The sequence below is a fragment of the Cervus canadensis genome, chromosome 3, assembly GCF_019320065.1.
Source record: "Cervus canadensis isolate Bull #8, Minnesota chromosome 3, ASM1932006v1, whole genome shotgun sequence".
NCBI classification, from domain to species: Eukaryota; Metazoa; Chordata; class Mammalia; order Artiodactyla; family Cervidae; genus Cervus; species Cervus canadensis.
The window spans coordinates 15,225,549-15,252,586 of NC_057388.1; the positions used below are offsets into that span (position 1 = coordinate 15,225,549).

The 27,038-nt window shown below is 45.1% G+C and overlaps 1 protein-coding gene across 7 annotated transcripts in view; it reads left to right on the plus strand.

Annotated features, from left to right (window-relative positions):
• Positions 1–27,038, plus strand: part of NXPH1 (neurexophilin 1) — a 464,434-nt gene that overhangs the window by 115,399 nt on the left and 321,997 nt on the right. For 2 of the 7 annotated variants that reach the window (XM_043462713.1, XM_043462714.1), the window contains exons 2-3: positions 1,550–1,805; positions 2,660–2,823. The exons of 2 other annotated variants lie outside the window; for them this stretch is intronic. In XM_043462713.1, coding sequence (XP_043318648.1) covers positions 2,770–2,823 — 54 coding nt within the window. In that variant the 5' untranslated portion in view covers positions 1,550–1,805; positions 2,660–2,769. Of the gene's footprint in view, positions 1–935; positions 1,017–1,549; positions 1,806–1,993; positions 2,049–2,659; positions 2,824–27,038 lie in introns of those variants that run through there. 3 more of the 7 variants (XM_043462715.1, XM_043462718.1, XM_043462717.1) reach the window with 3 other exon arrangements.

A 27,038-nucleotide genomic window follows, 5' to 3' on the forward strand; every position in this document is an offset into this window, starting at 1 on the left:
AGGTAAATTTCAAACCAACACTTATATCGAATTGTTATCCTTCAGAGTGCACCTTTCCAGGCCGGGCACCAGTGATGGGTAGGCTTGGAGAGGTAGCAGGCGAGGTAGGAGGAAGAAAAATGTCCCTAGGCGCACTTGGACTAGCGGACCGAGTCTGGACCCCTTGAGGAGGTGCTGGCGGCCCCACTGGCAAGAGAGGGCCTGGTCCTAGGATGTCACCGGACATGGTCGAAGCTGATCTGAAGGAGTGCGATGGACAGGGTGAAGGGGAGAAGACGAGGGAATGGCGAGGGTGAGGTAGAGACGCATATACAGAAGAGGAGAGAGTTAGAAATCCTGAGAGAGACCCAGAAAGGGGTAGAAAGACACGGAGGGACAGGCATAGAGTACAAGAAAAACAGAGGAGACAGAAAAAATCGTGAAAGCAGAGACAGCAAGGGCGATATGAGGAAAAACAGTGACAGTGGGAGTCAGGGCAGAGTCGGAGACTGGGAAATACTGGTTGAGGAAGAGGTATCAGCAGCGAGGGAAGTGGCAAACGCTCCAAGCTGCCTCCATCACCCCACCTCCCCTCCCAGACCACCCCCCACCCCTTCCTCTCGCTTGCCCAGCCCGCGACGAGGAGTGGAGCGCAAGGTCGCCCAGTCCTCTCTGCGGCCGCGCGCTGAATGGCTGGCGGTCCGCAGCGCCCGGGTCCCGGGGCTCCCAGCCACAGGTCCGCGGTGCCCCGCTCAGGCGCTCAGGGCGGGCCGGGCAGACCTGCACCCTCCCGCGCCCATCCCCGCCCTCCGCACCGCCCCGCTACGCTTCCCGCCACTCCTCTGGCAGTCGCGGTCCTCCTCAAGCCCCCCCGGGGGAAAGGGGGCACTGCGGCCACCAGAGGCACCTAAGAGCCACTTCTCCCAGCGGGCCCGGCCCGCCGAGAGCGTGGGAGCGGGATCGGTGTGCACGGGGTACTAATTGGCCTCCGAGGAGTCGTTCGCCCACGTGCCGATGTCATTGCCTGAGTCAGGAAGGTAGGCGAGCCGAGCGGCGAACCTGCGGAGAAAGCACCGGGGCACCGGCGCCAAGAACGCCCGCGCGCTCCAGAGCGTCCCCCAGTGGTCGGGCAGGACCGCGGCCAGAGCCCGCGACTCCGCTCCGGAGTGGCTTTCGGGCTTCTCCGCGTCGCGCGGAGAGGTGCAGCCGCGGATGAGCCAGGATCCTACAGGCTCCGACCGCCCCACCCCTTCCTCAGAAACTCCGACTGCTTGCGCCTTCTGTGTGGCTTTTTTTTTCTTCCGAAAGACCAGCGTCTTATCGCTCAAGTTCAAGTCCTGAGGACTTGCCCAGTCTCTTCCCCTGAAGTCACTTCTACCATCCTTCGGCAGCCTCGGGAAGCAGGGCGCCTTAGACTGCTCGTCCCAGAGCCAGCGCGGGCAGTCCCGTCCTCCCTCCGGTGCCTGCCGGAGCCGGGCGCATTCGCTTCTCACCCTCCCTTTCTTCTCCCTCCCTTTCTCCCTTCCTCTCTTTCCTCCTCTACTTCCCCCTCCCTCTCTTGCCTCTTAAGTTTCCTGCACCGTGAATCCAACTGTGCCAAGCCTAGGCTCGCGCGGAACCAATCCTGAGCGCGACCCGGGCACTGGGACGCCGACTCCGCCGAAGGTGAACGAGGCAGCGGGACCGGTCCGCGCCCGAGCGTGGAGATGAAGCGCCAGGGAGGGCATGTCCGGGGCGCCGGAGACGCCAGGCCCGAGTAGCAAGCTCCTCCATGGAGCCTTCCCAGAGCGGTCCCTGCTCGCTGTATTCGCCCCCAGTCCTGTGCGGTACGTACCCTTGGCTCTCACAGTCCAGACATGGGGGAATATCTTGGGTGGGGTGGTGGGGCAGCACGAAGGGGCGGCGAGGGGAGCCACTGGTTGGGAGACGGAGTGCGCCTGGCGGTGACCCTTACCGACCCGGGCAGGCTTCCGCTCTAGAAGTTAGCAACTGGCTGTGCCCCTTGCCTCGAAAAAAGTAGTACGTGTGTGTGCGCGTGTAATCTCTGTGTGTACCCGGCGCTCGAATGGGTAAACTGAGCCTGGCTTTCCTGTATGCAAATTGCGTTCCCTTTTCCCACCCCCACCGCACCAAACGCGCGGAGATACCCAGCACCTAATCCTGGGCAGCTCTACCTACCCCGTCTTCTCCCCACGCCCCCCTCGCTCAGTCTCGCTCGCTCGCTCTCCCTCTCTCTTTCTCTCTCCGTCTCTCTCTGCTGGTGTGGATGTGTGTGAGCACTGCCAGGGCTGGCGAAGAACCAGCCGCCGCCTTTAGTCCGAGCCGCCCGGCCATCAAACACGGGCAGGTCTTGCTGACAGAGAGGCTTGGGCTCTGAACCAGCCTGCACGCGGTCCGTGTGCCCCGTCACCTCCCGGCTCCACCGCCCGGGAGCTCGCACCCGAGGAGCGTAGGGTGCAAGGAACCCCTCCACCTCCAAGCCTCCTGCCCGCCTGCCTGCGGACGACGGCGCGCTCTCGGGTTTCAGGCGCTGGATTTACTCGCTTTTGCATTTCTCCTGCCTCCCCCACCTCCGGGTTTTTTGGTCCACCCCTCACGCCACGACCCCCTTTCCCCGCTTGGTCACCAAGCCTAACCTTGCCCGCTTGGTCATGGGATGTCTAATTTCATTTGTATCTAGGCTGCTGAGAGCGCTCCTGGCTCTGTAAAGTGGATGTCAGGTGGATCTATGTTTGTGAAGGAACAAAGACTCAGCGAAGGCACCGCCGAGGAAGTTTGAGACGCGGGAGGATGCAGGCTGCGTGCTGGTACGTGCTTCTCCTCCTGCAGCCCACCGTCTACTTGGTAAGTCGCTGCCAATCCCGCGCCCCCTCGATCCCACCCTGGTCGCGAGGCCAGGCAACTGGGGGCGCGCGGGAGGAGGGTGAGACCGTCAGTTCAGCGGGAGCGGCGTTCCTAGCGTCGGTGTTGGGAGAACTTTGGCAAGCTGGTCTCGGGATCCCTGTGGGATTTTCTCGGGTTTCCTGCTCCGGTACACCCTCTTCTGTGCCTGATTCTAAATCGTGTGCAGGGCGCCCTAGACACCCAGAAACCGAGGAGATAGCTGGACGGGATGCTTTATGGGGAGAGATGGCAAAGAGAAGGGGTGGAAGACAGGGAACTCTCAACAGTTCTTCCAGAGGCTTTGAAGGTAAATCCATCCGCCTAACCCGCAGCTTGGCGATGTGGCACGTAAAGAAGTGAGGGCAACTTTGTTGGGCTTGCGGGTTCAGACGGGGCAAGTATAGCTGTCAGATAGGAAGACCACAAGCGTTCAGAGTTAAGTCCGAGATGCTCCAGCAAACATATACAGGCTCCCCCTCCTTCTCCTCCCAGTCTCTCCTGTCCACTAGTACCCCAGTTCCAGTGCTGAGCCCCTTATTAGGACTGGAGACCTTGTCACCAGGGAGCAACTGCTGCCTAGTCCTCCCTGAGCCGAGTTTTCTGGGGTCTGGACTTTGCACACTGTTGGAACTGGGGTTGTCCTGGGGCGGGGGCTTAGACGGAAGCACTCTGTCGTGGTGGTGGTGGATGGGTAGTTTGGTAGCTGTGGGCACCGCCTGGAGCCAAGACCCAGAGCGCAGTTTCTGGGGTCTGGCTTCAGGGAGGGCCAGGGGCCATCTTATCCTGCTGGTGAAGTTGTGTGCCGAGGGCACGGAACTCCATAACCCACCTCTGGGCCGCAGGAGCACACGGAGCGCTCTGTGTGTTCTGGCTGGGGCCGAGAAGCCCTGGGGAGGCCCGATGGGTTGCATAGTGAATGGAGTGAGTATTGCCATTCCTTAATCCCAAGGGCTTCAGAACCCACAATCCTGGGTGCAAAAGGGTTGCTATCCCTGCAATAGAGAGCGTTTCCCAACCGTTGTCTTGGTGCCTGTGACTTCAGGGCTGCCAGTCGAGTGAACTCTCTGTATGCTAATGAGTGTGTAAGTATACGTGTGTGAATATGAATGTGAGGGTTGTTTCAGCTTGAATCCAAGAACCCTCAATGTCTGTCTTTGCACCTTTATCGCCTGACCAGGGCAGCCGCGGACGCCAGAGGGCGCTGCGCGTCAGTGTCCTCGCCTACAGGACACCTTGGGGTAAACAGGTGAAAGCTGGGGCAGCCAATCCTAAAGAACAGCCTTTCTGACTCCGTCACCGAAGTCTGTGACTTCCCTGGCTGAAACGCAGACAGAATGCAAAAAGTGTCCTTCCCCTTTCTCATCTTCAATCCATCTTGCCCCCACCTGTGTCCAGTAAACCCTCTGACATTGAGAGCTTAGAGATGCAGGGCAGAAAGTTTGGCTTAAGGAAACCCAGGACTTGTTTATTGAAAGAAAGGGGAGGGACCGCAAAGTGAAAGCGACCGAGGGGGGAATATGAAGGATTCCCTCGACATGGAAACCCTCCTGCCCCTCTCCTCTGCATACCTTTACGCCAGACCTGAACCTCCGGACTGTTCCTCTGTCCTTGAACTGTGCTCGCGAACGCAAGGCAAAAGCTCGCGGCTGTGGTGCAGTTTATTGCTTGGAGCAAGTATTTCGATAGTCTGGAAAATAATCTATCAAAAGCAGAAGTGAAATCAATACGTTGTGTTAAATTTTAAATGTGTTTGTTGGCAGTTAAACCGTTTTCCACTCATTACAACAACAGTGCTGGATTTATTCTAATGCTCTGCGTTCTCAACAACAAGCGCATTAATTCTCCTTTAATTGTAAACTGGGAGCATTTGAAAACCATTCAGTGTGCAAATTATGCTGATTCAATTACCGTTTAGTTACAGACTTCATTACCTGAATGCCTTTTGGCAACACAGAGAAAGGAGACAATTTTTCCAGTTTCACTCAAAACCATACAAAATGTGAACAATAAAATAGAGAAGGCGATTTAGAAGTCCATTCTTTTCCTCTTGGATCTAAAGTTGTTTTGTGTGTCGGGGATTAGAAACCACGAAAAACAAAAGGCTGGTGGCTGTGACCCAAGGCAGTGTTTCCAGGGATTGTAGTCCCATGGTTATTTGTCGGCAAAATCCAGAGCGGTTTTCCTAGAGGAGCAAGAAGCTGATTTTTCCTATGAAAATGAATTTAGAAGGGTGAATTGGGCAGTCAGAACAGAATGGCTTTAGGCAAGTAAGTAAGTGATAACCCTTGATTAAACCTCTAGGGCAACGAGGAGGACCAAGTAGTGGTCAAAGCTTCTCTCTCCATCTATTTTATTAAATAGCAGGTACAGTAACTGAATCTATCATTTGTTAGTAGTCACACCCCACAACAGCCCAGACCTCTGTAAGAAACTGCAATAGATGCCTGCAGGTTGTCGGGAAATGCTTCAAGTTACACTCCAAAAAGTCAGGGGTGGCATAAACATAATTTTACTTTTCCCCTTGAATTGGCACAATCCAGGGAGGAGTTTAATGGATGATTTTTTGCTTGTCTTTATGGACTCACACAGCTAGTTAAGTGACAGGGGCACCGTTTGTACCTTATCTCATAGCTGATATTACAGTGCACCTTTCTCTTTAAGACCCTCGAAACCCAGTTATATTTCCCAAGAAATAGTCACACATTATGTTTGGGTAGTAGGATTTGTTCAGGTATCTCCTGTACAACAATATTTAGGCTTCTGCTTGTATAGAGAGAGATGCCTTAAATACTCCCAAATTTGGGGAGATTTATTGAAAATGAAAGACAATTCTCTAACCAGCAGCTCAGTGTTCCAGATTTAAGCTACAGTTCCCTGCTTGTATTTAGGTGAATGTTCTCAGAGTATGTTTCTTGGCCCAGGTTCTTTGAATCCCTGTTCTAGGTTGAATATTTTGAGTCTTTTTGTGTTGTGAGAGATCAGCCTGTCCTGTTTAAAATGAGAAGCTTATTTTAGTACTACTGCAATGGGAAGTTAATTAGAAATGTATCTGTAAAGTTACCTTCTGAAGCATATTAGCTAAGATACTCAACAGTCACCACAGAGTTAACTCCAGCCATAAACACAGGGAATTAGGAAATCTTTTTTTTTCTTTTTTTTTAAAATAGAGGCAAGGAAGTCTTCTGTTTACTGAATGTTATTGAATTGCAGATTTAAAAATCTGAAGTTAGGAGGAGAGGCACCTATAGTGTAACAATACTTGTTAAAAATAAAAAAGTCCTGCAGTCTCTGTTCTCCTGTCAGTTCTGGACTGATTCCAGAATATTTTCAGTATGATATAATGGGGTAACAGACAATAGCATTTTAACAGAATTGAAGCACATACTGAATAATCTAGGGAAATGTGGTTTCTGACTGTGAAGAATGGGGGTAGGTCCTACGTGGAGTTGTGAGCTGAAGGACAGGTATGGGCACACAGGGAGGCACCTCCCAGCAAAAGTCAGAGGGGCCCTGCTTGGGGGTCACCTGTGACAATTTTCAGAGTCAAGAATTAAGTCTAATGAGCACTCCCAGGGCATGTTAACAAAAAATTTACTCAGATACTGAATCCTAGATTCTGACCAGAGGTTGAATGATGTTACTGTGATCAAGTCAAATATCCATAGTCTATTCTGAGAAGAGTCCCCTTGTCCTCCCAATTTGGTTTCCACCATTTCTTGTAGGAAATAAATTTGCTAATGATCTAGTTGCTTTTTAACCAAGAAAGGCAAAAAATGGGAAGTTCTTTCTAAAACTTGTGCTTAAAAAACCTTTCTGATTCATCTATTCCCTCGAATTTAGGGTACCTTAAAATATGAATTCCATGCCAGTTGTTTAATAGAGGTTAAAGTGTGGTTAATACGTTTATGGAACGCTACCTCTACACTGTTAGAAGCCAGACTGGGTGAATTCTACTGTTTATGAAGATGGCTGTTAAGAAATGTGGAAACTAAGGGAAAATTAGCAGGAAAGAGACCACCAATGCTTGTCCTTTGGACTAGATATATGTATCTCCCATCCTTTGAAAATTAAGCCGGCTGCCCACTGAACATTTTAGTTAATTTCAGCTTATTCCTGAAAAGAGAAGCCCGTTAACCCCTCACAGCGGCAGTTCAGTGTTCTCTGTTAAGGCCAGTTCTTGAAGGCAGTGCTGTGAGTTACCCAGCTCCACTGAATTTCCTGACTCTTCTGCTCTAGCTGAGCCTTCCCCATACTGGATTAAACCTAGCTTTGTGAAGGAGCCTATGCCCCAGCAGCACAAAATGAGAATCCATCAGTCTCAAGACCTGTTCCAGGGCTCTGTAAGAGGAGAAGGTGTTACTGTTCAGGTATTTCCCTGAAATATTCAACTCTCCACTGATCAGCAAAACAGCTCCCTGGGTGTGTGGAAAGCGCTTGGCTGGTTGCACTTCTGCTCACTTCCAGGAGGATGAGAGTGGTCTGGGGCCTTCCAGTGACAGCTTTGGGGAAACCGCTTTCAGTATTAGAAGGAGAGAACTAGAATTGCTCCAACTTCCTCAGCAATATTTCCCCAGAAAGCCATTAAGTTCGTGGCTCCTCTTTGTGTGAAGTTGATTTCCATTTGGCTTCAAATTGTTGATGGCTATTTCCTCCTTAATGAAAGTGTTGTCTGGATGAAAAATATATCGGGTGGCAGGGAAATTGGTTGATTTTTTTTTTTTTTGAGATAGGTGCCCACTGTCTTACTTTTCTATCTGAGGGAAGATTTCCTGTAGACTACAGAAATTGACAGTATTGTTCTGGTAATAACAACCGGCGACAATATTTTCAAGAGGGCATTTGAGTGATGAAAGCATTTGGATATTGCCTTTTCAAATAAGCAATTTTCTGGGCTTTAGTTTTTATCAGGGGTGGGGGAGAAGGGGCCAGGCATTGGCAGAGGGATGCCTTCTTGGTTTCATCTAGTTCTGAAATACCCAGGTACTTGTCAGCCTTGTTTGGGATTCCCGGGTCTGGAAAGCTCTCAGTGAGTTTGACTGTCCTGGCGGTTGATATTAAGGGAAGGGAATCCTCTTCCTTGCACTCTTCTGGCCATAAAAAAAGCTGATGGAAGCTGTGAAAGTTTGCCTGCTCTCAAGTGACTAGTTAGGAAGTGTACCTTCAGATTTTTTCTTTTTTTTTTTTTTAAAGACAATGTCTAGGTCTGGTTCGATTCAGGTTCAGGAAAGTTCCCTTAAAGCAACTCTGTGCTATAAGAGCTTCAGATCTCATTCCAAGACCTTAACGAGTCCTCACCATTTAAATTAATAGGGAGAGGTAGAAGAGTCAGGTCGTCCAGTCAGCGACTTCCAGGAGCCGCTGGGTGGCCATTCGCGTCTGCTCCCTCGCCTCCCCCTACATTCTTCTAGCCTGTCCTGCCTACTGTTTGCAGGAAGTTGCGATCTTGATTTATCCGCTGCACAAGCTCGCGACCAGCTTTTTCTCTAAGTCAGCACTAACCCCTCCCGGAGCTTGGTAACTACGGCGCGCGCGCATTTTTCTGCTGCCGATTGGCATGTTGACGACTCCGCTTGAAGGAATGTGACAATAAAGTGGGAACCAAAGCTTGGCAAGCACTTAATCAAGGATAAAAAGGTTCCGCTGTAAGGATGTCACTCAATTTATTGTGAAAGTCGAATGAATTACGTTTAATGAAAGTGCTCCCCAGATGAATATTACTGGCAATTTCCTGAGTTGGCTCTGTCAGCTCAAGATGAGAAAATGCCAACCCAGATCAGGAAAGAGCGCCCGTCTCAATTACTATGCAAGCTTTCCAAGAGTGGTTTTTTATTGAGATGATATATACCGGCGGCTTCTTCAAGCTCCTCGGCGCGCCCTGGAGCGCGTGTGCGCATTTTCCAAGTTTGCTGTCTTACCCTCGCGGCTTGCTGGCTGTTGTTTAAACTTATAATGAGCTCGCCGCAATTCAGCTGCGGGCCGAAAACCTAATTACTTCCTCTGTAAACAGTTTTCCCTAGTATATTTTGTTTACTACCGAGGTGGGGGCTGGCAGGGGGTGGGTGGGGGTGGGGTGGAGAGACTTCCCTTTCTCGGGATCCCTTTGTCATAGAAAGATCCTTGGCTTCTGGTCGGGGGATCGGGGTATTGGAAGGCAAGGCGGCACCCGGAGTGGGGGCGTTGGTGTGTGTCTGCTGTAGGGTCTAGGGAACAGCCAGAGTGCAAGAGCCTCTCCCGCCGCGGCTAGCGAAAAGCCTTCTCTGGCTCCTACTTCCTTTAAATTAATGAGGGCTTTTTACTTGCGCAAGCCGGAAATAAGGTGGGGAGAGGGATAGGCAGGCCGCAGCCTCAGCTCACCGCTTCATCTGCATGAGAATGGGAAACAGTGAGGCTTTTCTCGTACCATTCCTATCTCCTACAATAAGACAAATCGCTGCTTATAAAAACCTAGTGTTTCCTTAGAAACTGGCTCCTGGGGGCTCGGCTCGTCCCTGCGGAACCTGACTCTGGCCAGGTCTCCCCCATTATCCCCGCCACCGTAATGGATTCTGACGGGAAGGATCCGAATCTGCGGCTCGAGGGGCGCAAAGAGAGGCTGCGCGCCTTCGCCCCACCCGAGGGAGCGGGCGTCCTCCTGACACATTCCTCCCTACGTCTCAGACCCCCCTTCCCACCCATTGATTTTCAAGGCCATTTCAAGTAGTCTTCTACAGTTAGAAGCGAGAAACTTCCTTCGACGTAGGCTTCGTACCCTCGTCTCGGAAACTCAGTCTTCCGACCGAAGCCTTGGAGTGTTCACGCCGGGGAAGTTGCCCAGTTGGAATCTCCGCCTTCACAGCTGCGAGCTCTATTGTCTGCTTTTAGCTTCAGGTGACCTCCAGCAGTCCCCAAGGGTTTATGAAAACACAGGTGCAGCCCTGTCGTATCTGGACCCCAAACCCTCACACCAAAGCGTGGCATCTGGGGAGCTCTTCGTCGACGCTGTCAGCTTCGGTGCTCCTGGGGTAGCAGGCAGAACAGCAGCGGTTCTCCGAAGGGAGGCCGCAGAGCGGAGAGTGAATGGGGCGGTGGCCGGCGGCCTGCGGCTGGGCAAGCGCGGCCCGCAGAGCGATTCTTCAGGACCGCGGACAGCGCCACAGGCTCCGCCCCGCCGGGGGCCCGCAGCCTGGCCAAGCTCCCAGCCGCCTCTCAGGCTCGGCCCCTCGAAGCAGAGTGGCGCTTTCTGCGGACTCCTTGCTACCGCCCAGTCGCGACCTTAACGACCCGCCTCTCCCTCCTGAACTGAAATGAACTGAAGCTCCGATCGCTAGGTCCCCGAGGTTTCTTGCGGTCCTCTCGTTAGCACCCCTTCTCCCGCCCCCTCCCTGGTTGCGGCGTCACGTGTTTGCCACAGAATTTGTCCCCAAGGAGATGAATCCTTCTTTTCCTCCACTTTCTCCTCCCCTGCCCCTCTTTCCTCACACAGTTTGTTAAATCTACCCCTCCTCCCAAACAGAAACTCGAATCCAGTGAGGTAGAGCTGTGTCTTTAACAATGTAAAAGAAAGGAAACTGAGGTAGGAGGAGGGGAATCAACTGTCTCGAAACAGTAAAACCAAGTGGGGAAAAGTGATTCCTGCCCTATCTCCCACCTGCGGGGAGCACGGCTGAGGCCCCCCAAGTCCCCCTCCAGGATATGCGCTTTTAAAAAGCAGCGCGGGTTGGGGTGGGGCGAGGGGTCCTAATTATTATGAATTTCCAAAGGAGCAGTAATTATTTACGGAGAGCAGGAGAAACCACGGCCGGAGCAAGGGAATCGATATATTTGCTATCGAAAGTGCCTGGCTCGCCTTTAATGCAGACGAATGGGGATGTAGCCTCATTATTTTCCGTGGTTAGACTCCCCGGCGTGGGGCCTGAAGCAGCGTGGAATCTATCATCATTAGATCCGGGATGGGGAGAGGGGTAATTTCTCCTTATTTACTTAGCAAAACAAACAAAGGTCCCACCAACCCTAGCCCCTCAAACACGGATACACAGCCGTCGTCCCTCTTCTTCTTCCCCGCCCCTCGCCCCCTTGCTCCAGCTGCTGTTGCACACTCCCCCGGGGCCTTCCACAGCGCTCCAAAGCGGGCACCGCGGTCACTTAAAGTGCGCGCAGTTCCTCCTCGGCGGCCGTCACGCGTTGATTTGGTCCAGAAATAAGCCGGAGAGTACCGAGCGTTGGCGCTAGGGGTTCTCTGTGTCAAAGGCGAAGGTTGGCGGGGAAGTCCCGTCCTTTGCTCTCGCCCCTTGCGTCAGAGTCAATCCTTTCTGGACGCCCGATTCTGCAAATCCCCGCAGTATTAAAGGAGCAGCGGTCTGGCAGGTAGTGCTCCATCAACCCGGGTGAGAAGCCAGCTTGGGAAAAATGGGAGCCCGAGAGAACGAAGCTGGAGGCGAAGAGAGGTCGGAAATTGAATAGAAAGGGAAGAGAAGGTTTAAGCATAACGCCTCCAGGGTATTCTCGAGGGCCCCAGTGAGAACGGCCTCTGCTTGCTCCAGGTGAGATGCTGGCCTTTTGCCTGCAGGCCAGCGAGGCGCAGTTTTCCAGGAGTGGGAGTGGGCCCCACGTGTCCTCACTGAGGTCGCTGAACTGCCGAGGGTCCTGCCTAGATTGCATAGCCTTTCCCCATTTCTCTTCCTTCGTGGAGCCCTCAGTCCACGGCACATTCTTTCTCACTCTCAGGAGTTGCCTGACTTTTCTGGTAGGCCCTTGCTGGGACGAAACTTGTATTCCTGTACAAGTGTCTTCACTGTTCTTTAAAGTGAGGGGTGTGTGTATGTGTGTGTGTGTGTGTGTGTGTGTGTCTGTGTTTAAGTGCTTGGTCTTCATCTGACCGCCCTTCCCTTATTTTAGCACATCAGTGCTGCAGAGAAGATAGAGTGGCCCTTAAAAGAAACCTCTAACTCCACCTCCTTAATTGCAGTAAAACTATGATAATTATAATGACATTTATAATAACATTGATAAGAACAAAATTTAAAATTGTAGACTTCCTTCCAGTCACTGAATAATAATAATATCCTTCTCCTCTGGGATTTTCTTTTCTTCAGAGCCCAGCTTTTCATGGTATATTGTGACCACTGAGTGTCTTTGTTTCCTTGCGGCAGAGACAGCCAGCCAACACAATACCAGGACTATATGATTTATTGGCATCTTTTCCCCCACCATCTTCATTTTCAGAGGCTTTATAATTAAACTCTGTGAGATGTATGTAACATAAATCCAGTGGAGGACCTTTTTATTTATATTTGTATATCCTGCTGAGAAAGGAAAATTAAGGAAGTGCTTATATTGAGGTAATAAGCCTGCTTTGATATTAACAGAAATATCCCTTTAATTTACTTTTCTCAAGTCTAGTAAAAGACTGTCTTTATGAAACCAGATCCTATCCCATAGTCATGCCTGTTTAAGGAGAGATCCCAATCAAGTGAAAAACACCTTTATTAGCTTGTGCTAACTTAGTGGAAAAAAAGGCCAGGCTAACCACTCGCTGGAAATACATACCAGGCTAAACATGGCAAAATTGTAGCATGATGTGGGGAGCTGAGCAGCTAGCTGGACACAGCTACAAAGCCCTGCATTTTTCTGCTTCTTGCTGCCTCTGACCCATCACATTGCACATTTACAAACAGAGCAATAGGGCCTTCCAGAGCCAGCATAGAGACATCATGCTGTACCTCAACAGGAATGTTAATAAAACTGACAGTCTTAGGCTAAAAGGAAGGAGGCACAGATTTCCTTCTCTAAGATAAGTTATTTCCAGAAAGATTATGATAGAAAGTCTTGTGAAAAGGTCCTGGCTTAGAAGAGCCTTTTCTATGTACAGGTTAAATACACTTACACATGTAAGAACAAGACTGGGTATGCATCTGTACATCTGTTCTTTCAAGGAGTCCATGGAAAATTATAACGGGGAATTCTTTTCTTTTTCTAAGTCGTTGGACTTGAAATTCCAACTTGAGTCTGACAGTACCATTTCCTTGATAGGGATCTAGTACCTGATACTGCATTGTCGTCCTGTTTATGTCAGTATTTTCAGCTGTAGAATGAACACAGCTTGAGTGAAGAAGAGCTATTGGCATGATAGCTGGAATTTTAGTGAAGTACATATATATGCCAACCTCTCCAACAGAACTTTGGAAAATGATACTTCTCCTTGTAACCTTGTAGCTGAATGCTATTAGAGGCCCACAGGTATATAAAACAGCTTATATAAAGTTAATGGACTGCTTTACATTCACAAGCTCTTACTTGTGAAGCCCTTGTAAAAAATCATATCTATTTAAAATAGGAAGAATATAAAGTCAGGTTTGGTGTGCAATCAGTAGTTGTAAATGGTTCGGTGAAATATTTGTTTTGAGTGAGTTTGACAATGTGGTGGAAATTTATTGTTCACCTTTGTTCACTGATGTGCTAGTCCTAAAGTGACTTCTTTTATGTACTTAGACAGTTTTGATACTGATTATAAGGTTCAAAGGCAACATTGAAGTACATAATCGAAATTTTAGGAAAGATGAATTGACTTAGTAGATTGCAAAGAGATCCTTGAGTTACCATGGAGTTACATACACACACACACACACATACACACACACACACACACACACACACACACACAAAATACCCTCCAACTTTGCCTTTTTGTTTTGTTTAAAGTGATCAACATATACTTATTGGCATTGTGTAACTGGCTATTCTATATGCATTTTTGAATAAGAAAATGGAATCTAGTGCCTGATACTGAACTGCTCTATGCAGTATGTTTTAAGTTAGCATCAAACTTCATAAAAATAGACTTTCTGAATATAGTGAAATTATTAAAATACATCTCTTCTTGTTTTTCATTCATGTGGACAAAATTTAGAAAAACGAGAGATCCTCATTCTTTTTTCCCTCCAAACATATATTAAAGATGACATTTTTCTTTAATCTGTTACTGGGTTTATGATCTCAAAGACAAGCCATAAGCCCCACTATGGATATTTTTTTCCTTACTGTGCATTTCATTTGGGGAATGAAACATTATTTTCCCTCCTACCTTATTGAACTGAGAATTTAATTATACACAGCGTGAAAGCATAGTGACATTTTCAAAATCTTCTTCCTCCTTCCCCCAACTTCACTCGGAGTTTACTGGGTAAACTTCTAGAATAGTCATACTTCTTTTTTTCTCCTTGTTAAAATGGCCACTAGACTACTGTGTTAACATCTCCTCTAAATGAGAAATAATTCTCCAGTTTACCAATCATCTACATGCATTGCTAATGCTGCTCAATATTTGATGGAATACTCTTTAAAACATGTGTTGGATTACATGAGATTCATTATACTTTTTGTTTGAGAATCTTCCAATGAAAATGCCACAGTTAATCCCAGGTTTGATTCTAAAACTGAATTGTAGAATGATGAGTTGTGATTTGTTGTTGGAGCAGCTATGGTGTTGGTAATAGGACTGACTACATGGTCTCTGAAATTGGAAATATAAAATACCTTTACTCACATATTTTTTCCAATTAATTTGTGAATAGTTTTTTGTACCAGGGTGCCATCATTTATTGTCTTACAGAATTAAATGCAGAGAAAGATGCAAACCACTGCATATGAAAAGACGTTATTCATGTGTAGTTAGTGTAGTATTTCTCTGGTCTTGATGTGAAACTTAATTGCTATTGATGTCGAGATTTTGCAGAACATGGCAGAGTTTTTGCCTCTTTCACAAGAAATATGTAATTGAATGATGAGTGCCTTGTGTTAGATTTTCAACCTTACTTCTTTGGGTTTAATAAGGCAGAGTTATGAATAGCTGTACCAGAGGCAGCCACCATCTCTAGCCATTATCAAACTAAAGCAGATCTGGCAGCAGCACATGTGAGCTGAGCACCGTTTCCGGATCTGCAGCTCTGCTCTCAGGCTGAAAGGCTCTGGAGCGTGGAAGCATGAAAAGTGAATGATTTGGCCTGAGATGTTTAATCCTGCCTTGCATTCTTGACTGAAATCTTTCACAATTAGACCAGCTCTAATTCATGTGTGGCCAGATAGATTTGTATATTTCTCAGATTGATGGTTTCCCCTCTCCGCCCCCCAGACAAATGTTGAAAAAAATGAGAAGTTTTAACAGAAAATCGACCTACCCAAAGATGGCTGATATGCTCCCAGAGACCACTACTGCAAACTAGGCAGATGATATCCTGGCACCTATTTGAAAAGACCCTGATGCTGGGAAAGATTGAGGGCAGGAGGAGAAGGGGATGACAGGGGATGAGATGGCTGGATGGCATCGCCAACTCAATGAACATGGGTTTGGGTGGACTCCGGGAGCTGGTGATGGACAGGGAGGCCTGGAGTGCTGCAGTTCATGGGGTCGCAAAGAGTCAGACACGACTGAGCCACTGAACTGAGCCACTGAACTGAGCCACTGAACTGACTGACTGATGCAGTGTCAACACTGAATTCATGGTAGAAATGTTAAGAGTTATGATGAAAAAGTAGGGGATTTCCTGGTCCAGTGAAGACTGGGCCACAGGAGAGAGGGAATAGGCCCTGTTCAATCAATTCAGATCTCTCTTCTTCCTTTCTCTCCCCTCTCTTATCTCTCACTTCAATTCTTAAGGGAAACTGCTAAGTCACTTCAGTTGTGTCTGACTCTGTGCGACCCCGTCCCTGGGATTCTCCAGGCAAGAACTCACTCCAGTGAGTGAGTTGCCATTTCCTTCTCCAATGCATAAAAGTGAAAAGTGAAAGTGAAGTCACTCAGCCATGTCCAACTCTTTGCGACCCCATGGACTATAGCCTACCAGGCTCTTTCGTCCATGGGATTTTCCAGGCAAGAGTACTGGAGTGGGGTGCCATTGCTTCTCCGCTTAAGGGAAAAGGTATTGATAAAACACTTATTAGGAGAAAGTGAAAAAGTGAGAGTGTTAGTCGCTCTGTGGTGTCTGACTGTTTGTGACCCCATGGACTATAGCCCACCAGGTTCCTCTGCCCATAGAGTTCTCTAGGTAAGAATACTGGAGTGGGTTGCCATTCTCTTCTCCAGGGAATCTTCCCGACCCAGGGAGTGAACCTGGGTCTCCTGCATTGCAGGCAGATTCTTAATCATCTGAGCCATCAGGAAAGCCCCATTAGAAGAAAAGAGAATGACAAGGTATTTTCTTAATTCTATGACCTTGGGCAAACTTTTTAACCTCTCAAATCTTAATTACCTATTCTGTAAAATGAGGCTAACACTACTTCCTACTCGACAGAGTTGTTACTGAGTATTAACCTCAATAATGCGCTACAGAGAGCTTAGAAAGGTGGCTGGCACATAGCAGTGGCAAATCAATGGTAAAGGAAGAAGGAGGAGGGAAAGGTTTATGAACCAGGTTCCCATGCCCCCAGCACAGCTGTTCCAGGGATGGCACACATCTTGACCCTAAGACCGAGCCCATCTTTTGTTGCCCTCTTATAGCTGGTTGACTGCTGTATAGTTTGCCCAGGGCTGCCCAGTAAGCCTTATGAATTTAATGGGAATAGTAACCATTGTGATTAAAACAAAAGAAAATGGCCATTTCTACAACAGCTGTCCAAGTGTTTACAGAAATGAAGAGACAATTCACTGGCAGGCCCAATGAACAGGTTGCCCAATTGAAATGAGAATTCTTGTGATGTTTTAATTTTAGGTGGCAAGCACTGTGGAGAGTTATTAAGATCTAATTTTAAGTATTGATTAATTTGTGGACACTATTTGCTTTTATTTACTTTTAACACTTGACATTCTTTTAAAATTTGCATACAAGGTAATGCAAATGTACAGCCCACTGGGTTTTAAAGTCCAAGGATGCCTGGACAGGGGATACAAGCTGCTTTTCTGCTCTGAAGTTCATTCTAGCTGCAAGCTTGAATGTGGTAGCACATTAACCCCCCCAGAAGTACTAGATGAAATAGTTTAGTGGGATGAGAGACAGCACCCGTCCCATATGCTGCTCAAAATATCTCCTGTAGCCTGCCATATGCCTTCTTCCAAGGCATTGTTCTGGGTACCCAGGAAGGGTTCCTACAAAGAGACAGTATTTTGTGTCTTGGATTTGACTTGAGAGTGGGGACGGTGTGGAGATGACTGCAAAAGATAAAATCTCCTTTCCTGTTACACCCTGAGCCAAGCACTGTGCCCGGTTTTTGCATTGCTTTTTTAAAAATTTAGTTCTCTGGCTACCATTATTATCAATGAGGTACTGTTAATATTCTTGGGCTTCCTCAGTGGCTCAGTGGTAAAAATTCCACCTGCAGTGCAGGAGACAGTACAAGAGAAGTGGGTTTGATTCCTGGGTCAGGAAGATCCCCTGGAGGAGGACATGGCAACCCACTCCAGTACTCTTGCCTGGAGAATCCCATGGACAGAGCAGCCTGGAGGATTATAGTCCATAGAGTCCCAAAGAGTCATCCAAGACTGAAGCAACTTAGCACACACACGCATGCAAACACATGTATTAATGAGGCATATACTCTAGTTTTTCTTATGGCATTTATCCTTGAGAGTCCTGTTTTTCTGACAGCTGGTCAGGTACAATAGAGGATGCAAACCTATATTATTTCCCATATTATTTTATAAGCAAAATCTTTGCACATTGATGCAAACTAAGAAACTTTTAAAAATTGGTCTAGCTTAATACTTTACAGTCAAGATAGCCCCAAACCTTTAACTAGCTTAGCATAGGCATTTTTTATTGTGGCTTGGAGATGTGATTTAAAAGTAGAATAGAAAAATGCCCACAAAATATTTTATAGAATTACTCAGTCTATGTTGAGTTTAGGAATTTTTCTATTTCTGAAGTATAAAAGTAGATCCAAGATATTCCTGCCCAAAGCGGAGGCCCTCTGGCGTGAGATGAGGATAGAGAGTCTGGCTTCATTTCAGTCTTGTACTACATTTGACCTTGGGAGAGCTCAGTTATGCCTTGGGGCAAAAAAATTAAATGTTCCATTTTGCAGCAGTATCATCCTTCACCTTTATGTGGATTTAAAAATGTAAATAAAATTGCTTTCTGTAAATGGTATACATGAAGGTCATATTCATATTCTCTGTAAGGATTCAAAATGCCATTTGACCCATCATTGGCTCAATAGATAATAATGTATTCTATTAGTTTCTAGTAATCTACTTTTTAAGCATTTTATGACCCAATATTTTTACACTTAGTTCCTAGTTTGTGAAATAAGAAATCAGAAATAAACCTTTTAGCACTTCAGTGTAGATTTATTTATAGAATATGGGCTTTCAACTTTGAACTTTTAAAAATGCCAAATCCTCTCAGAATACAGTCGGGTTGAAAAATCTGCAATGAGAGAAGAACGTGCTTTTGAAAAATTTTGAGGGCTCAAGCTTATTCTAATTATTATTGGTGTTCCTTTCCTTATAGGTCAGTCAGGAAATGAGGTTTGAGAACCCTCATAACAGAGTGCAACCAATGGACTTAGAAAGTAAAGTAACTGCTTTTTTGAGAGAGATGGTGTTTGAATTCTTTTCATTGAAATGTGGATAATAAGACTCTGATAGATCCTTGTATTTAATTGTCAAGATTTTGATCGTTAATGACTTTTGATTGCTTCTTCTGGAGGCACCTGTCAGCCGTTTCCGAAGCACAGATGGCTTTATCAGCAGCAGTAGGAGTTCCTTTTTCTTACTAACCTTGAGCTGAACGAATTATTTTTGGTAAGATGAGCAGACCAATGTCATCACAAGTTTTTTTGTCTTTGGGAGATTATTTTGCTTTTTGAATAATGAATTGAGATCTCTCTGTTTCAAAAACTTCCAACTGTTTTTAAATTGTAGAGTGTATTAGTCATGACTATTCTCTGAGTAGATACATTATGAATATTCAGTGACCAAGGCCGTAAGACAAAGATGATAATATACCCATTTGCTTGAGGCAGTCTTGTTTTATGCCTATCATCTATATCAAAATACCTTCTCACTACTTTCAGAAGTGTTTTGGTGTAGATAATAGATTGTATGGTCATCTTATATACAACTTAATCTTCAACAGCTGAGAAAGGTTGATTACAAGTCTTTATGAAAGGCTTATAATTAGGAAATATTGTTGAATAGACAAGAAAATCATTCCCATCTTTTATGCTTTGTTTCTTCTGGGACATTCAGGGTCTTCATGAACTTGGGTAAGCAGAGTTCACTACCATAATGTGCTCCATGGAATGTATCTCATACTCTTTATTTAAAAATTTGGTAACATTAAAAATATCTGTATTACACAGTCATGGAAAAAGCAGATAGAAAAGGACTGGATTATGAGCCACACACAGGTCCTGCAGGGTGGTACCCGCATGGAGAATTGCTTTGGTCCAGGGCCCAGAAACTGAACATTACCAGTGTTAACTTTAAGAAATAGACTCACTATAACAAGAAGATCATGTTGACAATGCCCTTTTGCTATGAGAAGAATATCTGAAGTACTATTCAGACCACTTTCCTTTCATTATGGTAACTCTGGAGAATCCAATTGGTAACTAAAACTTTATACACGCATATTCTGAAGCTGTTTAGTCAAAGCTATGGTTTTTCCAGTGGTCATGTATGGATGAGAGAGTTGGACCATAAAGAAGGCTGAATGCTGAAGAATTGATGTCTTCGAACTGTGGTGTTGGAGAAGACTCTTGAGAGTTCCTTGGCCTGTAAAGAAATCAAACCAGTCAATCCCAAAGGAAATCAATCCTGAATATTCATTAGAAGGACAGATGCTGAAGCTGAAGCTCCAGTAATTTGGCCACCTGATGTGAAGAGCTGACTCATAGGGAAAGATCCTAATATAGGGAAAGGTTGGAGGCCGCAGAAGAAGGGGACAGCAGAGGATGAGACGGTTGGATGGCCTCATCGACTCAACAGACATGAGTTTGAGCGAACTCTGGGAGACAGTGAAGGACAGGTAAGCCTGGCGTGCTGCAGTCCATGGGGTTGCAAAGAGTCAGACATGACTGAGCGACTGAACAACAACAAAACTACTCAGCAATAAAGAATCCATCTGCTAATGCAGGAGATATGGGTTAAATCCCTGTCCAGGAAGACTCCCTGGAGAAGGAAATGGCAACCCATTCCAATATTCTTTTCTGGGAAATCCTGTGGACAGAGGAGCCTGGCCAGCTATAGTCCCTGTGGTTGCAAAAGAGTTGGACACAACTTAGGGACTAAACAACACACACACACACACACACATATGTATGTATATATATTTGACTTTGGGGTTACTTCATAAGAGGCATAGCAGAGTGCAGAGTAGAGTCAAAGGTTCCCTTTTTCTGTCTTGTGTCTTCCTATCCTTGGTAGTTCCGAGCATGCATCACCCTGTTTGCCTCTCTGAATCCTTGTTTTCTATGCTGACAAACCCACTCGGTGTTTTTGAGACATTTTTCTCTAGATGTTTTACTATCACCGATGAAAGTTCAAACAGCTGCTCCTGTGGACCTATTGAATATTCTTCCTATTCCCATTTTTTGTTTTCTTACATCTTCCAAAGGCACTATTTTCTTCCTTAATGTCTTGGTTCTTGATGGGCTAGAACCTAATTGACACGCTTGATCCTTCATCATGTTTTACATCTGTTTTTTAAGGGCTCTGCATGGCCCTGAGACTAGGAGTGTGAATACATGATGTTGATTTACTAGGTTTCTTTTTTCGCACCTCTACTCAGGGGCTCTTCATAATGGGTAATTCAAGCAATTAGGCAAAGTCATTTAGTGTGCAGGGGATGAGAGGAGAAGATGGTATTTTCCACGCCTCTGTGCAAATGCTTGACCTGTTTTTAAAGGACACATCCTGTAGGCATGTCTTGGTTTGTCCAGTTTTCATGGGATGATAGAAGTTGGTGCCCGATAAAGCATTAAAAAAAGTGGGGATAGGGTGAGGTCGCTGTGGGGATTGATACCAGAAGCGCTTCACACATTCTCTTGTGTTTTGCAAATGTATGACTGAAGTTAAATGGACCCTCCTAGGTAAGAAGCGTCAGTGTATATTGTCCAGTTCAGGACATGAGTGTGCTTCTTACTTTGCTTTTCTGGGAAAATTTCATGAGGTATTGTTCCCTGGGAATCTAATTTGTGCTGGTCTTTGGCAAGGATAGTTAAAATTTTATAAAAATTTCATTTTTAGTTTTCATTGTGGTAAAATATATATAACATAAAACTTACTATCTTAACCACTTTTGAGTGTACAGTTCAGTGTTGTTAAGTACCTCCACATTGTTGTGCAACCAATTTCCAGAGCTCTTTTCATCTTGCAAAAACTGAAGCTCTATCTATATCCATGAAACAACTCTCCATTTCTCCCTCCCTCCAGGCCCTGGCAAATACCATTATGCTTTCTGTCTCTCTCTTTTTTTTTTGCTTTCTGTCTCTTTGAATTTGACTACTCTAAGTATCTCGTATAAGTAGAGTCTTATAATATTTGTCCTTTGGTGATGGCGCTTATTTCTCTTAGCATAAAGCCCCCTAGATTCATCCATGTTCTGGCATGTATCAAAATTTCCTTCTTTCATAATAAATTTACTTAATCTGACCATACTTATCAACTTTTTAAATTATTTGTTGATTTTGAGTCATATAAAACTTTAACCTACACCCAGATATTTTTTTTTTTATTTTTTATTTTTTTAGATTTTTATTTGCAAAAAGGAGAGAGGAAATGCTCATCACACTTGCTAAAAAACTTCTTAAGCCTCTCTGTCGGACACTACAGGGTTTAAGATTGCAGTGTGGGAAGAATAAAAAACAAGGAGCATTTGCACAGCAACTGACTGTTAAGGAAGCATTCTCTCTATGCTGTGTGTGTGTGTGTGTGTGTGTGTGTGTGTGTGTGTGTGTATGTGTGTGTGTATGTGTGTGTGTGTGTGTATGTGTGTGTGTGTGTGTGTATGTGCGTGCACTCAGTCGTGTCTGACTCTTGGCGATCCATGGACTGTAGCTGCCAGGCTCCTCTGTCCATGGGATTCTCCAGGCAAGAATACTGGAGTGGTTTGCCATTTCCTACTCCATACACCCAGATATTATAATAATTATCCATATTTTCTTCTTGCACATATTTGGTTTTACTTTTTTACATTTAGAACCCTGATCCATTTTACATTTATGTCTTATGTATGGTGTTGTATTAGTCTAATTTTATTTTTTCAAATGGCTAACCAGACATTCTGGCATCATTTGTTTAAAATTCTACGTTTGCTTTGGTGATTTCAGATGATGATTTTTTCATATACTAAATATCCTTGCATCTGTTTCTCATCCATTGGTCTGTTTGCCTCTGTATGCACCAGTACCACACCATGTTAATTAAAAAGGCTATCTTCTTCTTCTTGTTGTTTAGTCACTCCAGTCGTGTCTGACTCATTGTGACCCCATGGACTGCAACATGCCAGGCTTCCCTGTCCTTCACCATCTCCCAGAGTTTGCTTAAACTCATGTCTGTTGAGTTGGTGATGCCATCCAACCATCTCGTCCTCTATTGTCCCCTTCTCCTCTGGCCTTCAACTTTCCCCTGTATCAGAGTCTTTTCTAATGAGTCAGCTCTTTGCATCAGGTGGCCAAAGTATTAGAGCTTCAGCTTCAGCATCAGTCCTTCCAATGAATATTCAGGATTGGTTTCCTTTAGGATTGACTGGTGTGATCTCTTTACAGTCCTGGGGATTTTCAAGAGTCTTCTCTAATACCACGGTTCAAAATCATCAGTTCTTTGGCGTTCAGCCTTCTTTATAGTCCAACTCTCACATCCATACATGACCACTGGAAAAACTATAGCTTTGACTAGATGGACCTTTGTCTGCAAAGTAATGTCTCTGCTTTTTAATATGCTGTCTAGATTGGTCATTAACTGTTCTTCCAAGGAGCAAGCGTCTTTTGAGTCCCTGGCTGCAGTCACAATCTGCAGTGATTTTGGAGCCCAAGAAAGTAAAGTCTATCACTGTTTCCATTGTTTCCCCATCTGTTTGCCGTGAAATGATGGGATGCCGTGATCTTAGTTTTTTGAATGTTGTTTTAAGCCAGCTTTTTCACTCTCCTCTTTCACTTTCATCAAGAGGCTCTTTAGTTCTTCTTTGCTTTCTGCTGTAAGTGTGGTGTCATCTGCATATCTGAGGTTATTGATACTTCTCCTGGCAATCTTGATTCCAGCTTGTACTTCATCCAGCCCAGCATTTCACATAATATACTCTCCATATAAGTTAAATAAGCAGGGTGACAATATACAACCTTGACATCCTCCTTTCCCAATTTGGAACTAGTCTGTTTTTCCTTGTCTGGTTCTAACTGTTGCTTCTTGACTTGCATACAGGTTTTGCAGGAGGCAGGTAAGGTGGTCTGATATTCCCATCTCTTGAAGAATTTTCCACAGTTTGTTGTGATATACATAGTCAAAGGCTTTAACATAGTCAACAAAGCAGAAGTAGATGTTTTTCTGGAATTCTTTCTTTTTCTATGATCCAGCAGATGTTAGCAAGTTGATCTTTGGTTCCTTTAACTTTACCTTATGTCTGTTGGAGCTGGTTCTCTCTCATAGTCTTTTTTTTCCCTCACCTTTATTGAGACATAATTGACATATAACATTGTATACATTTAAAGATAGAATGTAGAATATGATGATTTTGGTGGTGCTAGTGGTAAAGACTCTTGCCTGGAAAATCCCATGGACGGAGGAGCCTGGTAGGCTGCAGTCCATGGGGTCGCTAAAGTCGGATACGACTAAGCAACTTCACTTTCACGCATTGGAGAAGGCAATGGCAACCCACTCCAGTGTTCCTGCCTGGAGAATCCCAGGGACGGGGGAGCCTGGTGGGCTGTCGTCTATGGGGTCGCACAGAGTCCGACACGACTGAAGCGACTTTGCAGCAGCAGCAGCAGCAGTGGTAAAGAACCCACCTGCCAGTGCAGGAAACATAAAAGACGTGGGTTCGATCCCTGGGGTGGGAAGATCCCCTGGAGGATGACATGGCAACCCACTCCAGTATTCTTGCCTGAAGAATCCAGTGGACAAAGGAGCTTGGCAGGCTACAGTCCATAGGGTCGCAAAGAGTCAGACATGACTGAAGTGACTTAGCGTGCGTGCGCAGACACACACACACATACACAGACATGCACACACACGTGCACACACACACACACATATATATATATAAATATATAGGGAAATATTTACCACCATATGGTTTATCAATATATCCCTCACCTCATATAATTACCATTTCATTGTTGTTCTTGTTGTTTTAGTGAGAACATTATTGCCCTACTCTCACAGCAACTTCCAAGTTTATAATATAGTATCATTAATTATGGTCACCATAGTGTACATTAAAAACTTCCTTGGTAGCTCAGATGGTAAAGCATCTGCCTACAATGTGGGAGACCCGGGTTTAATCCCTGGGTCGAGAAGATCCCCTGGAGAAGGAAATGGCAACCCACTCCAGTACTCTTGCCTGGAAAATCCCATGGACGGAGGAGCGTGGTAGGCTACAGTCCCTGGGGTCGCAAAGAGTTGGACACGATAGAGCGACTGCACTTTCGTGTGCATTGGACTTCCCAGGTGGCACTAATGGTAAGGAACCCACATGCCAATGCAGGAGACATGAGACACAGCTTTGATCCCTAGGTCAGGAAGATCCCCTGGAGGAGGGCATGGCAACCCACTCCAGTATTCTTACCTTGGGAAGCCCATGAACAGAGGAGACTGGTGGGCTACAGTCTGTGTCTCAAAGAGTCAGACTCGACTGAAGTGACTGAGCACATAGTGTACATTAGATCTATCCCGCAACTTACCTTGTAACTGAACTTTTGTACCCTTTGACCAACCTCTCCCCATTTTCCCACCCCTCAGCCCCAGCAACTACCATTCTACTCATTGTTTTGATGAGTTTGATGTTTTTAGATTCCACATATCAGTAAAATCATTTGTCTTTCTCTATATGACTTATTTCACTTAGCATAACGCCCTCGAAGTCCATGTTTTCACAAAGGCAGGATCTTCTGTTTTTATTTGCTGAATAGTAGTCCCATTGTGTATGTATGTGTGTGTCTATATCTGTATCTCACTTGTTTTTATCCATGCATCTGACAACGGACACTTTGGTTGTTTCCATGTCTTGGCTATTGTGAATAGTGCTTCAGGGGACAGTGGAGCGTGGATATCTCTTTGAGATAGTGATTTCATAGTTTTTGGATGTATACCCAGAAGTGGGATTGCTAGATCATGTGGTAATTCTATGTTTAATTTTTGAAAAATCTCCATATATTTTCCTGAGTGGTTGTACTGATTTGCATTCCCAATGATGGTATGCTAAGGTTCCCTGTTTTCAAATCCTCACTGGCATTTATATCTTTATTTTTTGATAATAGCCATTCTAACAGGTGTGAGTTTATATCTATCTCATTCTGATTTTTGGTTTGCATTTCACTGATGACTAGTGATGCTGGACACTTTCCATGTATGTGTTGGTCTTTTGCATGTCTTTGGGAAAAATGTCCATTCATGTCCTCTGCCCCTTTTAAAATCAGATTGTCTTTTTGTTATTGAGTTGTATGGGTTCCTTGTATAGTATATTTTGAGTATGAATGCCTTTATCAGATATCTAGTTTGCAAATTAGGTTGCCTTGTCATTTTGTTGATTGCTATTTTTGCTGTGCAGAAGCCTTTAAATTCAGTGTAGTCCCACTTGTTGATTTTTGCTTCTGTTGCTTGTGCTTTTAGTGTTTTAGTGTCACATCCAAAGAAATCACTGCCAAGCCCAACGTGAAAGAACAAGGAAAGAAACAGTATGATGGGCCAAATATTCCACTCCAGTCTGGAAACTAAAATGGACTGAAAGATAGAAATCTTCATGTTTCTTTTCAAAGATGCTTTTTTCTTTTCATTGAATTGGAAGGAGAGAGGATGAGGGAGAGGAGGGAGAGGGAGGGAAAATATTCAGTATTTGCATCTATTCTATATTTAGAAACTATCATCATAAAAATATTACCCTCTTCAATATGCTGAACAGTTGGCATGATCGTCTGCTTTCTTAGTTACACAACATGTGAAAATGACTCTAAATATTTTAATCAGCAGAAAAGAGACCAAAAGGGAAAAAAACACAACCAACCAACCAACCAAATAGGAGTCGTGAATAACTACCAAAAAAAATGTATGGAGATGTCTCAGTTTCCAAGATGTCTGTATATCCCAAACAGTGCATTTTGTGGTGGGGGTGTTTTCCTAAATATTGTAAATGTACAAATATGCTCTTAATCCAGAGCATGTAAGGAACCATTTGCTTTAAGAAAATTCAGTGTTTTATTTATTAAACTTCCTCAGCTTAGGAATTACTGAGGTATGTGGGATATAATTGATTTGAAGGCTATCATGATATTGGTGCTGATAAATTCCAAAAGTAAATGATGTTTCTAATATATGCTCTATACATAATTTTGAAAGAAAAATTTAGCAGACTGCCTTCGTGGCTTGGCAGATTGCCAGTGAACAACAAAATATTCTCTGTGTCTTTGGTGTTTAGAGTTTAAAGTTTAACCACTACAAGGTCTAGAACAAAGCCTTTCTCCTCTTCTTTGTGCACTTTGCTTCCCTGGCTCCACAGTTCTCATCTTTTCTAAGCCCTTAGTTCTTTTCCATGTTAAGCGTCTAATGACTAAAGAAGTGGTAGAATTAGGACAATTCATGGAGCAGGATGCAGAAGATTCTCTGATGATATGTTTTAGCCACTAGGTCTTCTTCCATTTTCTACTGTGTCTTTCATCCCTCAATCTATGATACTCAAAATTAAGAATGAGTACAAAAGGGCCCTTTAAAAAGGAACACATGGTTCTAGAGAAATTTGCTTGTTCATAGGAAAGATGCGAAGGATGAGGCCGCTTTTCTAGGAATCAGTGTTCACTGGAGTCTCAATAATGAAACCAGATTTAACATCCTGACTGGGCAATGTGACATTTTTTTGGTAAATCATGTATTTCTCTATTCTTGGGGATTACCACACTAGACATTCATCCTTAGGAGCCACTGCCTTGTATTTATGTGCTCGTGGTAACTTGTGTTTCAGAGATGGGAAACGGATATGGAAAAACATTATGTAGAAATCCTTTTTCTTTGGTAAGTGCAAAAGACAAGGATAATTTTTAAAAAATGAGTCTAGAAG